Source organism: Bombyx mandarina, chromosome 23 (genome assembly GCF_030267445.1).
Source record: "Bombyx mandarina strain Sakado chromosome 23, ASM3026744v2".
Taxonomy (NCBI): Eukaryota; Metazoa; Arthropoda; class Insecta; order Lepidoptera; family Bombycidae; genus Bombyx; species Bombyx mandarina.
In genome coordinates this window covers 10406516-10421669 of record NC_143229.1, presented here as the reverse complement: position 1 = coordinate 10421669, position 15154 = coordinate 10406516, and the positions used below count along the sequence as shown (strand labels likewise).

General features: G+C 34.9%; 1 protein-coding gene across 2 annotated transcripts in view; it reads right to left on the bottom strand.

Moving 5' to 3' along the window:
- Positions 1-15154, bottom strand: part of LOC114250471 (monocarboxylate transporter 14) — a 36514-nt gene that overhangs the window by 1879 nt on the left and 19481 nt on the right. For both annotated transcript variants that reach the window (XM_028184357.2, XM_089737362.1), the window contains exons 2-8: positions 14152-14278; positions 11597-11722; positions 2326-2414; positions 1967-2082; positions 1667-1855; positions 512-1555; positions 305-430 (exon numbers count right to left, since the gene is read on the bottom strand). In XM_028184357.2, coding sequence (XP_028040158.2) covers positions 305-430; positions 512-1555; positions 1667-1855; positions 1967-2082; positions 2326-2414; positions 11597-11722; positions 14152-14265 — 1804 coding nt within the window. In that variant the 5' untranslated portion in view covers positions 14266-14278. The remainder of the gene's footprint in view (positions 1-304; positions 431-511; positions 1556-1666; positions 1856-1966; positions 2083-2325; positions 2415-11596; positions 11723-14151; positions 14279-15154) is intronic.

Below are 15154 nucleotides of genomic sequence, written 5' to 3'. Positions count from 1 at the left end.
CTTTAGTTACAATAAAGAGTAATTAAGAAGAAAAAACTTAGCATTGTTCTTTTAATAGGTATGTATGTAATATTTTTTTTCAATAAATATGCGGGCGTTTTTCAAGGTAGGAATTTGGCACTGTGCCTATTAAACTATTTCAACCGGGTCAATGCAACGCGGAGAGCGAAAGGATTAGGTAATGTTCAGTGAAAGTTACATCAGAATGTCGCCCACACAATAACGTATTTATATTTTTTGATTAAACTAAAATAGCTCTCAGAACAAAATAATCATAACGTGAAATTGTACAAATAAAATTTACCTGCAATAGGCACTCCCAACACAGCACCAAACCCTTGGAACAGGAGGAATAGCCCGAAACAGTTGGTTAACTGTTCTAGTCCAATATACTCCACTACCAAAATTGAACGGAGAGAGGCGAAGCACGCTGTAAATTAGTCGCAATTTAATTATATCATAAGGATACGTGAATGCTTATCACATCAAAATACATGATTGAATAACATACCAGCAGCCAGTCCGAAAATGGCGCAATAGGCAAATTGGAAAACGCTGTCGTAGTACAGTCCGCTCATCATAGTTGCAATCCCCCCGGCGGAGATGGCGATGTTGTTCAACCACAAAGGGGATATCTTCGGCATCGACGATAGAAATCCACACATCACACGACCAACTATGTTCGATATTCCTATGGCGGATATAAGCCAACCGGCGATTGCTTTATTCATACCGTTACTTTCACCTCGTCTCTGTATGTACATGTACGGAACGAAGAAGCCTAACATTGTGAAAAATCCACTTAGAGCAAGGATGACAAAGGTCGGTGATCGGAATAGACTGACGTCTAACATGGTAGCCAATGTCCTTTTCACGGCTTCAGGGCAGAAACGACATTTTCCTGAGGATTCCTCTTGAGCATCTTCTTTTGTAGGAACGTGCGTTACTGCGAGATGGTATCCAAGCGAAGTCCTAGATGTATATTGAGGCAATCGCGTCAAACTGGCTCCAAAGAAAATATCATCCCGGTACAAGGGTCTGGCCACTAAATCAGCATGAGAACGACGTTGATGGAAGCGGTTCTGTGTGGGGACAACTTTCACAGCAGCTCCAATAAGAGGCTCAGTGTTGTCGATGTTACCGTTTGAATCCTCTTGTTCATCTTTCTCAGCGACTGGCATTTCGATGAACATAGGTTTGTTTCCAAGTGTATTCTTTATAGCTCCAGCATTCGCTGACGATCGTCTGCCGACGTGTGAATTACTCAAGTGCGAGTTACTGCCACGGAATACCTCTTCGGCAGTCGGGTAACGTGTGTTATTAGGCACGCCCATCCAAGTATGAGGGCTTACTTTGTTTGTAAACTTCATTTCTGGAGGCATGCAAATTCCAGAGTCGAGTTTGCTGTGTAACTTGATCATGGAGTTAAGTTTTTCGACGGCCTCCTCGTGACGTCTTGCAGTATCTTCTTCGTCTTGTTCGTCGGCTAATGTCACGCGGACTGGTTTGATCGGCCGGAATAGAGAACCAAAGAGGATGCATAGGAGTAGCATGGCTAAAAAAAAGAAGATAATTGCTTAGCTTTTCGAAATATGGATAGGAATATGAAATGACATTTAATTTTTGTCACTATGAATTTCAAAAGTATAAAATTTAAATAATTTACCTGCATGTATGAGCACAATAAGTCTCCAATTTTGCAAGCTTTCATTTAGTTTATTAGTTAAGATGGCGATAACGAAAGTGCCTACTCCGGAACCACAAAGTGCTAAGCCAGTGGCTAGACCTCTCCACTTTTCAAAGTAGAAACCAACAGTCAGCACCGCAGGCATATATATCATACATAGTCCAATACCTGAAATTTAATTATGGAGATATTTTAATTATGTAAAAGTTTATAAACAGCCATTTACTAATGCATTTTAACTTTTAATTAACGGAAAGCTTTTAATTTTCGAACACGAACCTCCCATTATACCGTAGATGATATAAAGATATTCTACGCTGGTTGCGTAGTAGGAGACAGCGAATGCAAAACTCGAAATCAAACTTCCGATTATTGTTACGACGCGAAATCCATACCTGGAATTACAATGTGATTGCTTTAATTCAAAGGTTTCATTGAGAACAGTAAACATAAATTGAATAGAGTAACTAAATGCGAGACTGAGAAAATTTGATATTTTTCTTGATATAGCCTTTCCAATAGAATAGCTACTGTGATTCTTCATTGAGATATACTGCGAAATGATTCACTTCATTTTCTTAATGGAATTTCTGAGAATAAATAGTACATAAGCAATGCCATTCTTTAATAAATCTTACTTGTTAGCTAGTGCCGACACGAAAGGTCCAGCCAATAAGTAGAAGCCAGCCAGTAGAGAATTCACAGTAGCCACTTTTCCTTCACTAATCTGAAACAATTAATTAATTACATTTCATTATTACAAGAAAAATATAATTAATTCTTGGCAGATGGGAATATTATATCATTTATAAATCGATTTTGTAGTGGAACCTATACGTGCGGACATATTATATAATGCGGTTTAACACCAGCAATTAATCAAATATCAAGAATTTTTTCCTTCATTGTAGAAAAGTCGTGTTAATTCTTTGGTTGAATGTTGAATATTTAGTGAAGTGTTTACAATAATAATTGTAAAAAGAGTACATGCACAAGAGGGTCAAGTTTTTGATGTAATAATTTGAAAATAATTTAATTATCATAATATATTATACATATCAAATATTTTTATCAAATGTTCGGAAGCAATTTATATCGACAACAGAAAAATAAAGATACAGAAAATATGAAAGACCTTGAACTCATTGGCTCTAATAAGTAGGTCCGAAAACTTGGCACAATTAGACAAGTGCAAAACTGAATGAAAGCATGCTTTTTTTTTAAATACATTGCTTAATTTCTTAATTAAATAAACCGAGCTAACAGGAAGGGGAAGTAGGATGTGAAACAGATATAACAGACGCAATATATCTTTGCTAAAATATTTACAACGAGGTCAGCCGGTTACACTACATATTTCTAATAGGATAGATACACTTTATGATGACCGATTTATTCATCGAGATTCAACATATTCAATAGAAATTGTGTAACAAGAAAAATAATTGTTCTTAGATAAACTCTTTAAAATTCACTTTCCTAGTATGAGTTTCTAAAATATAAATTTACATGTCAAACTTAGATATCAGATCTCAATGAAACTTTAGAATAATTTAAATATTATGTAATTCTATTTTCTATTGTGTTAAAGAAAAACTGATCTTCGTGTTAATTTTTTTTACTGTTTTCTAACGATTAACTGCTCTAAAACATAACAAGTCATCGTTACAAAAGACACACGTGGAATTAAATTTCCGCAACACGATTTTTGTTCTGATATGATTCACTGACCTCGAACATATCGGGTGTGGGACTATTTTATAGAGTTGTGATTTTAATTAAGTATAATCAATGTTTTTCGATAAAACGTTAAAGGAAATAAATTTTCGTACGTAACACGTAGGTATTTAAACAATAAAATTAAATTTACGATCTAATTTTTATTGGACAAGTAATTATTATTCTAAACTATCGTGGACTGGACATTTTATTTTATCACCGAATAAAATGTATTACGATACAAAAAATGCATTTCCCAGACTGCCAAAAAGTTTTAATGTCTTCGACTTCGACGTGAGAACTTCAGATAGTGTTATTAATAGATAAGAGAAATGCTTCACTAGTCCCCAGGTACAGTGAAAGAGATGTACCGTAACTCGCATTGGCTATACGGGTCCCATTACCGAACGCCTACATTGGTATTGGGAGGCATTGAAAGATTTTCAGGGGCACCCATTGGGGGGTCGTTAAATAATTGAATTTAAATCGAAATGCTGTATATCGGTGATTATCTATTACGAATATAAAAATATTGATATGAGTTGATTAGAATCAACTAAAATAAATTTCAAAGAATAACGTCTGGACATATTTATTCGAAATTGAACAACAACATTCGGACTATGAGAATGCCGAGCAATATAACCCTTTGGTGTGTGATGTACCTATGTACTTCAATGAAACGAGATTCAGTTTTGGTTCATTGAAAATTTCTTCATTTCTGATTCGCTAGAGGGCCTCATAAAAGACGTGAATTCATCTATAGGATAAGAGAGACACGGTTGGAATTTCCGTGGACAATTGCTCTCGTGTATTGTATAGCGGGAAAACAGCTATTTATGAATATTATGATATGATCTTGGTGAAATGACAGCTAGGGAACAGGTTATTTTTGCTTATTTTAGAAGAAAACTAAAACAATGGAAAGTGAAAAAAATGTCCAGTGCATTAAAGCCTTTATCATCATAGCCAATTTACGGGGCTAATAATTATGCTTCAGTGCCAATGATTGTACCGGAACGTTGGCGTGCCAATCATTGTACAATTTACGCTGTTAAGGTTTGTGCTCATGACCGTGACTTCCAATAACACTCGAATGTAAACTTATGCCCGTATCTTTAGACGTTTCGTAAAATAGTCCTCCACTCTTAACTCATCCGATGATGCTTGAGAATTCCCTCCAAACTTACTCGAGTTTGGTATTTTTAGTCGACCATTACAATAATCCTCAACTGTCCTCGAGTGAGGTAATAAGGAAATTAAATTATCAAAATATGCGGGAATCATGCACAGATCCAGGCCATTGCACAACAATATCATATATTTCCATTTGCGGTCCACATACTATTTGGACATTGATAGAAAACCAGCCTTGAGGAACGTTCAAGGTACGTCGCGACGTACCTTGACTTGACAGTTCGCTTACTCCACTCCGGTTAGGAAATTTTTCCAAGAACGTTTGAGTGGAGTTTATTTTTACGACTAATCATACCAAAACCCGCGTTGGAGGTTGAGTCGAGTCGAGTTAAGCTCGTGTAAACGACTAAAGATACGGGTGTTAGTTACAAAGTGTTAATTGTGGTGATCTAGAGATAAGGCATTTACAGTAATGCGTTTCTGTTTAAACGGAAGCCAATTTGGATACCAATGACATGGAGATGTAAACGATTTACTATAGTTTTGCTAACCACTGAACTTTAGCTAGATCCTGGCCGAGAACTCGTTTGTCGAACACAAGAGAAAAAACCTGACCATTATAGTATTTTATACACATCGTGTAGGTAGAGATTCAAGAAAAATATACTTGTGTTATTTACGAATAAAGTGCGTTGTAATTTCATGTTGTTGAATTTGTTTGATGTGTTTTGACATTTACCTAAGATGTTATGATGACAATTTTTTTATTGCTTACATGGGTGGATGAGCCCACCTGGTGTTAAGTGGTTACAGGAGCCCATAGACATCTACAACGTAAATGCGCCACCCATCTTGAGATATAAATTCCAAGGTCTCAAGTATAGTTACAACGGCTGCCCCGTCCTTCAAACCGAAACCCATTATCAGTTATTTTGAATTTGATAACAAATATTTTGACCCCCGTCTAGATCGGCGATTTCGCATCTGCGGCGCTGCATTTAATGGTGATGTGTGGGTCCTATTTACTTAACCGCGATGCATTGACGGTGCCGCGCTTCGATCGATGTGTTTGAATAACGGAATCATTTATTGCCTTTGATTTCCTATGTGGGATTTTGAAAGGGATTAATTTTAGAATATTAATAACCACGGTATAATGGTGAAACTTTTCGTGGGAACTGAGAGACGCTGAGAGAAATCTAATCTAGTAGTCGAGTTCAGTGGGTATGGAACTTAATTCAGACTTAATGAATAGAAACTTTACTTAAAGATTATTTACATAAATTCAACGTCATTGAATTAATAAATAAGCGCATATGTTAGGTATGTTTTACATATACGAAGCAGATTATTTTGTACTTCGAATAGCTTACTGTAAATTTCACAAACTACAATATTATGTTCGTCCATCGCTAACATCCATTACTTTGTAATATAATACAGCCAAAATAAACAATGGATAAAAAACGTGAAAAATAATTTATCAAGGACACATCGTTTTATACGAGCTATGTACCGTAACGATTGCATCCGTCGCGATAAGACAAAGATAGCTTTTTTGTGTAGTTCCAAAAAATTATTTTACTAAATAAATACGTTTAAATTACTTCGACTTGAGTTCTACGTTAATATTAAAACCCGCAAAATTGTAGATTTGCATAAAAACTGACGGCAGAATAGAGTAGTGGTTTTTTTTATGATTGAATCATTACTGGTAGCCCTGAGGCCTTTCCAGTTTCATCAGGACAGGTGGGCGAGCAAAGGCTCAGTCAGGAGGGGTGGGATTTGCTAACAGCTGCCCAAGCGCCTCCGAAGGAGACCTAATAACTCAAGGGCAGCTGCTTCGCGAATGAATCTACTACCGGATCGGAATCGCGACCGCTGAGAAGATCCGGCGAGAAACTCAGCGAGCTGATGCATGGGTTGGAGTAGTGAAGTAGTATCTCCATCTTATCTATATCTGCCGCGAAGCAGTCTTGCATTCCGGTTAAGCAGGTGCTGGTCAGTCATTATATATATATAATAAAGTTACTACTTCGACCTGATGTCTCATGCGGATGCGGGCGGCATTCATGCTGTGATGTCTATATGCTTCTTGGAACTCATCTCAAGCAGTTGAAAAAAGAAGATGTTTATTAATAGACACATATAACCTAAAGAACGCTGTCTGGTAAAGGTGACAGCAATGTGAAACTCATTCAGTTTTATAAAATTTAATTCGCGGACAATTATAATAATATTAATGCATTGTAATAAAAATCTATCTAGAATATTTTATTGTTTTTGTCGCGTATTTAATCATTCTTTAAGGTCAAGAAACAATCTTTTGACCCTTGCACGACGATATTTTTACGATAAATTAAACACAGATAGAAATTGAACGTAACATTTTTAGAAAACAGGGAAAACGATCGAGTTTTTTCTTCTTCTTATTTTGTACGAAGTTTCTGGACGATTTAAATTAAGGTCCAAAATCAAATAAGAGTGTTAAAATCAATTTTAGGTAAACAAGCACAATAAACTTTTCGATTTAATTTTTATATTATCATCTTTTACATGGAAATCGCTGATAAATTAATGATTTAAATTTTTGTTAGTGATCTTATTTAAAAATGCAATCGCATCAGTGGAACGTGTAAGCGTTCGTTGCCCTCATACGGTCGCTACTCGTAGGTAGGTACATTGAAATAATGAGAGCTACTGCACCCAACTGCGGTGGAAAACTTCCAAACTCAACAAGGCTTTATATATGATAGACAAAAGTTACCGTATTAATATCTATTTAACTTGAAACCTACAAAAATTTAATGAAAAAATATTTTTAATTTTTTAAGTAGAAAGTTAAAATTGGATCTCAATGTTTACAAATAGGTACGTGGTAGAATATGTTACAAGTACTTTGTTGTAAACGCAAAAAAAGTCGATACAGATAAACCTACATAACTGACAACAACAAAACAATGTCAATCGTGATAACCTTTTTCAAGGCACGCTAACTAAGGGAATATTTGCATTCACTGTTTTGTCGTTTGTTGGAAATGTGAAACAGCTATACAAATGCAATTTATTCACGGCCGCATATAAAACAAGACTTGGGCAAATTTATTTTAAAGATAACGTAAAAGGAATAAAGTCTATACTAGTGCTATTCAAACCCGGACCTCCAACACCAAGTATCTTAAGCCAGGTAAGGTAGCTACAATAATAGTGTCGACTAACGGACTGTCTAGGCAATTAAATCATATAGAAATTCCGGACTTATCTATACGTGAAGCGAAAACTTTGTACCCCTTTTTACGAAAATTGCGCAGACGGAGGAGTATGAAATTTCCCACATTTATAGAGAATATAGAGAAGGAGTGCAGAATGTTAATGTTTTTTTTTTTATTATGCATAAAAAATACATTAAATTAATAAAAAAACATTACACACACTACCAAGTATTTGACACAACACATACATATAAATATGTATACTCTTTATTTATTGTCAATTGTCAAATTTTTGTTAGTGTTTAACTCTGTGGTCAAATTGAGAATAGATGAATATTGTTTGCCTTTATTGTTATTTATGTATAGTGTAATTTTGGCGAAATCTGTGATTATATTATATAAGTATAATAGTATTCGACAATAGAACCATGACAATGTTCAAACTTATAATTTCAATTAATTATAATCGAATTTCGACTATTGCGGGACAATTAGCCTAAATAAATTTTGCATTGGTGTAAATTATTATAACAACTTAATTCGTTCTAGACGGCCTATTTGGGTCAACTAATGGCGTAGACTGCCTCATGATACACAGCAACTCATATATGTCCAAACGCGGATGGAGTCGCTCACCTTACCTTACCTTATGTAATCGTAGTCTCAATTGTGAAGATATGATAACTTTTTATGGTCTGATAAATCTATGCATAGTTTATAAATACATAAACTTTCTCAGATTTTAATGAATCCCAAATATTACTGGTGGTAGGACCTCTTGTGAGTCCGCGCGGGTAGGTACCACCGCCCTGCCTTTTTTTCTGCCGTGAAGCAGTAATGCGTTTCGGTTTAAAGGGTCGGGTAGCCGTTGTAACTATACTGAGACCTTAGAACTTATATCTCAAGGTGGGTGGCGCATTTACGTTGTAGATGTCTATGGGCTCCAGTAACCGCTTAACACCAGGTGGACTGTGAGCTCGTCCAACCATCTAAGCAATAAAAAAAAATATGATTCTAAAATGACGGAAACCGTAAAGTAATTCAAATTAAACAACCGAGTAAAATGATTATACGGCATTCATCATGCGTTGACAGCCCTGTGAGAGAGAATGGTCACGGCAAATTCCAGAGACTGGCGTCAAGTCGTTGTCGAATTGTTGTAAATTGTGCAATTAATTACTTTTCGAATCCCGGAGGCTTCAGTGACGTCAATACTGAAACACTTCCAGCGGACAATCGAGAGAATCGTTAATCAAAACGTTTGACATCGACTGAGAGAAACAGTTGATTTAGGAATATTCAAAATTGCTTTTGAATCAATTAAAATGAATCGATTTGTAGCTTCATCTGCGTCATAAAAATAAAAATGTTGCTTACAGAATTAATTTGTACATTGTAAACCTAAACGCGTGATTTTAGATTAAATTAACAATAAAAAATACAAGTTAATAATTATATACATAGAAATAGTCTAGTATGGTCAACAAAAAAAAAAAGAATTTGGACAAGATAATATTTTTAATAAAATTTTGGTCGAATGATTGAATGAACAGTGCTATTCAATGGTTTCGTTCGTATACTGAAAAGCCTTGGCCTTAACATTATGTTAATGACCAGAGACAGCAGACAACGTCGATGTTCTGTTTGATTCTAAAACGTGTTTCTTGCTATTTGGTCGCACGTTTATGTAATTTTTCCACGATTGCTGTACAAATACAAAAAAAAAGTAAATCCGGTTTTAATTTATTTTTCGGATAAGGATAAAGACTTGGGGGTTCGACCTTTTTCAATAAAAATATCATTGAAAACGATAATACCAACTTCCCGCAATGTGCAAGCAATCTGTACACGATTTTCTATAACTTAAATAATAATTTAAATTAGTTATTCATGACTTTCAGTAAGATTATTTAGAATCAATAAATTAAGGTAACTAGTGACTATGATACCTACATACATATATGTATATTCAATTAACTTGATACGGTAACCAATATAACAATTATTAATACTGCGACGACTTCGTCTCAAGATAAGCGGTGGTATTCATAATATTGCCATATCTGTTGCTTTCCGTGACCACTTTACACCGGGTAGCTATAAACCTATATTTTTTTTAGTTTTGGCATTCTAGCAATGAATTTTGTCATGGTATGGTTGGGGTTTTACAACATTTGAGAGTACTGCTGATTATCAATCAAGTGGGAGTTTGTTGGTGCCTAATACTACAAGTTCACATTGTTATGGGTTATAGCGCACCAATTTAATCGGTTAGGCAGAAGATCGCGTGTCTATCGCCTCCTGTGATTGCTTAGTATCAGGGGAGCTGTGAGTTTGTTAACCCATTAGTTAAATCAGTCTACGTCAAGTCCATCATCCAACTCTAATAAATCATTAGTTTTTTACGTCTATACAGCTTATTCAAATACTTTTTTCCCCTACCTATGCTGATAACCTTGAGAGGCTATCCAAGGAAACGCTGAAATAGCCTCTCAAGGCTATCAGCCTTGATCTTCTTGACATGTAGGTGAACTCACGGGGCTCAAGCCGGAGTGTTGCTAACACTGACCCTAGCAAGAGCAGTGCTTCGCAGAGTCTACCACCCGATCGGAAACGCGACGGGCTTGGCGAGGACGGTGACTGGTGCTTGAGATAACTAAAAGTACCGTTAATGGATCGGAAGGATCCGTAAAAAAATACTATATAATATGTACATTTCAATGAAGAGTTTAGCTAATTTTATAACGATTATAGATATGTTAACAAAGATCTGCAATCGAAACCGAGATAAGACATCTAACAAATCGATTTAAAATAAATAATAAGAAAATAAATACCTACATGCGTACCTAATCTTACTTCGTTATGTCTGTTTTATTCAAGATCAACGTGGATTTAATTTGTTAAGTTATTTCTCTATACAAGTGTATAAAATACTTGGAATTAATCATCTAATCAACATTTAAATTATATATAGATGCATAGCTAGGCGATGACTCGCAAAATGTTTGCATTTATAGTCTCGACGCCTACAACGATGTAACTGACTTGAAATATCGTGATTTGATTTTCAATTCTAATCAGAACTCGATAAAGTATAAAATCATTCAATTCACTCACCGTTGATTGGTTTTGAAACTACATTTCTATTCTGATTAAAACACGATTAACGAGTTTATTTGCGCATTTATAAAAGTTAAATGTTAGTCAATGGACAGTACGAAGTAGAGCTTACGAACAAAATGTGATTGAAAATCTAAATCCAAAAAAGTGTTTCGGAATTTATTTAAAGCTATATCTACATGTATACATAAACAGAAGCGAAGATTTGTTTTTGAACTTCCAATAAATTTAATACGCTCGAGTCAGTTTCGCAAATGTACACACGTGTACAAAATTATTAATATATACCTAAACTGTGTTTTAAAATGGAGGCACGGCTATGACGCAATGTCAAACCAACGATGAGGGTGTGGTACGGTTAGATGTTGGATGACTTAAAATAGACTGCGCACCACACTAGACACATTCTGGTTCTTTCTTAAATATTCACTTGATTTTTTTTGTGTTTTACTTCACTTAACTATGTAATGTGTATGTATTGTGTTGACTTATTTGCGTAAATCAGGTGTTACGTTGTTGTGTTAAGCTGCTTTGAGCCTTAGATATAGTAACGTGAAAGCCAAAACCAACCTTAAGACATGAGGTCGAAGTTTCAATAAGATGTGTAACGATTGTTCACCCTTGAGCACAGCAGAATGCATTTATAAAACATGAAACGCGAGTAGAAAACCATTATTTGGTCATATTTATTTAATTAAGTGATATCAAAATTTCTTACCTTAAAATCATCCTTGATGGCAGAGGACAACAGACCTCCAGAGAATATGATGCCATCAACTAATACATTGCACATGAAAGACGCTCCCACCACTACCCAGCCCCAGCCTCCATCTGGAGGAACCACCTGCAATCAAAACAGAAAGAAGTAATTTTTGACCATTTCTGAAACTAAAACGGATTTATAATTTTTAAAATTAAAAACCGCCTAATGACTTTGGTTTTTAGGAGCGTTTGGCGAGAAATTTTCCTGTTGTATTACTTTTTAATAGTCTTCTAATCTTTTTCTAGTCTCATGATTTTTCGTACCCATAAATTTCATTCCCATTTGCATCTCATTTTTCACAAAATTATATGCTGCTTAATCTAAATTTCAAACGTGGGTTGTTCTATTTTATTGTAATTTAGTGGACCGATACTTCACACACCCATCTAAGTAGGTAGTCGATTTGATATTCCTTTCACCTGCACCATCAAATTGGTTCAGTACGTCAGCCATGCTTTATGTGAATTTTTCATCTCATTTTAAATCATATTTTAAAGCAAACTCTAACGTACTAGTTTGGTTGTATTTTATCAAAAATTTTTACAAATTTATGCCCAGAGTATGTTGCCAAACAGCAGAGAGACCTTAATATATCTGTTGACAGTTGACAGAAACAAGTTTATAAAAGAAGTTTTTATGGAAAAATTGTCTACTGCAAAGAGTGTTCTACAACTGTCCTTTGTGATTCTCACACAGACTTTGGCGGGACCGCGAGAAGCTTAGCTGTGTGAATAACGGTAGTTTATTAACAGTTTGCATCTGTGAAAGTGCACAAATATGAAAAATGAAATAAAACCGCTGCATGTGGCTTCTCGCGTTCTTACAAAATGTTCCTTAAAATCCCTTTAAATAACTTTACTGAAGCTTTACTTCATCTCATTTCATTTAATGTCATCCTATTTGAATTCTTATGTAAATCAACTTCACCATATTCCGCTCCATCTTATTTATTACCTACATAACATTACCTATATGTATTATAATATAACACATTAATATAATAATTGACGATTTTTATAAATTCAACAATGGCATCGCAAAAGCCAAGTGCCATATCGAAAAAAATATATTGTCAGGAACAATAATCTTTAGTATTAACGAAATGAGAAGAGGTGTGTTTAGGCAGCGTTTTTTTTTTATTGCTTAGATGGGTGGACGAGCTCACAGCCCACCTGGTGTTAAGTGGTTACTGGAGCCCATAGAAATCTACAACGTTAATGCGCCACCCACCTTGAGATATAAGTTCTAAGGGTCTCAGTATAGTTACAACGGCTGCCCCACCCTTCAAACCGAAACGCATTACTGCTTCACGGCAGAAATAGGCAGGGTGGTGGTACCTATCCGCGCGGACGCACAAGAGGCCCTACCACCAGTAAACGTGCGCCTCAGCCAGTACTAACTAACCAGGACTAAATACTACAGAGCATATCAATTCTAAGTAAAAAACAATAAAAACACTGACTGCTTTCGTTGTAGTTATTGGTTTATTTTTAATTTATTACTTTTCTGTTACGTTTTTAATCTATTTATTGTTTTATTCCAATGTTTACACCATTAGTAGAATATAAGCCCCAAATAATAAGGATGCCCAAATTACGGCATCTGTTAGTATCTCGGAAACATTCCTCAATATCTTTGTTCTCTTTTGCCAAATCTTCTTAAAAGCCATCATGAGTTCTTAAAGCAGTAATATCATAATCGTCATAGATATCTCAGCGAACGCTAACGATATAGTTGCAAGTAAACAAGCGTTCACTATTTTCTCGGCTATTCTACGAATGGTCTTTCTCCTATTGAGTTTCTTCTCTTCTGCAGTCATTGTTACAATTTTTCGTTTTTTATTTATTTTCAGTAATATTGTTCTAGTCCATATTTACGAAAACTTCATTACAACTTCAGTTTTCATAACAGTTATATTTGCAAGTTTCTACGCATATTGATTTGGTCTCAATGTTGTCTGTTTGCATACAGACATTTTTCCTTCGTGAATTTTTGAGGTTATTAGATTTTATCCTTTCGAAATTGAAGATCACAGTACATACATGGAGTCCAATTATAATAACTGTTATTGTATTTAAACATGAACTGTATTTCATAGCAAGTAAATGAAAGAAAATACAGGCATTTCGGTTCGTCCCATTATAAAACGTATTTCTCAAAATCTATAGGCCATGTTTATTATTGACACTGAAGTCAATATGGCGACATTTGACAATAAAGTTTTTTTTATGTAGGTACATCAGTTTGGTCTTTTTCGAAAAGTTTCAGACCTATATTAAAAACGAATAAAATAGTATGAGGTGATAACTTCTATAACAAAATTGTAGAAAATACTATCAGAGTATTAATCATCCATTGTTGGGCAAAACCAAATCAGATAATGTTAATAGTTGTTCTTCTCGTTCTCTAGATTCATATTACAGATACTCTATTCTTTTCATTTCAAATATAGTAACATACTATTATTAAGAAACGCGAAGCTAGTTTAATGTTCTAAGTTAAAGACTTACCAATGCTGCTTCTGGTTCAGTGTTTTCGCTTGGAGAGTCGCTTCTCCCGAGCCCACTCTCATCCGAAGAAGGACTCTCAAAAGGCCGCTCATCTGTTGCTACCCTCACCACCATCTTGACTTGTGATCTGATCAAAAGAAAATAAAATAAAACTTTTAAATTAGAATGTCCAGCACAAAGGGAATTAATTGGTTCGTGTGCCAATATCAGCTGGTTAAGTAATAAAATCGACAACGATTTCATTAGAATGACGCTTTATACAAACACTATAACATTATCAGTTTTAAACCAGAAAAATCGAGTTCGAATTCGCTCGTAAATATTTTCATTAAATTTTATATAATAGCATTAACTGGAATTCTTCTGGGCGAAATAAGAATTTTTTTTTTCATAATTTATATTTGAAATGAAGATAATGCAAAAATTACAATTAATATTACATACATTTACAATACATGATAAGTAACGTAACGATTTGTTACAAATATGGGTGTAAGAATGAGACTTTCCTTATATTATATAAACAAAATGCTTCGCGTTTTGGTCGACTATATACGTCGTATTTGCAATATAATTATATGTACAGCGTATGTTTATGTACAAGTGGCGCCAAGATTATAACCGTTGAAGACCTTCATTATTTTCCACTGTGAGCCGAATTTATCGGAGTTGACCTATGGTTCAAATAGCTCACTATACAGTTCGTCGGTCGGACAAACTGTCATATTAAGTTTATTTTAATTTTGTGCGCAATATTGTGAAACGCAGCACATGATTTTTTTTTAACCGACTTCAAAATGGAGGAGGTTCTCAATTCGACCGTATGTTTTTTTTGATGTTCGTTACCTCATAACTTTTGACTGGGCGAATCGATTTTGATGATTATTTGTTTTAATAGAAAGCTGACGATTCCCTTGTGGTCCCGTTTCAATTTAGTCCAGTTCTGATAATGGTATTCATGAGAAAACTATATAAGTCTTAAATTAGGATTAAGTACGTGCGC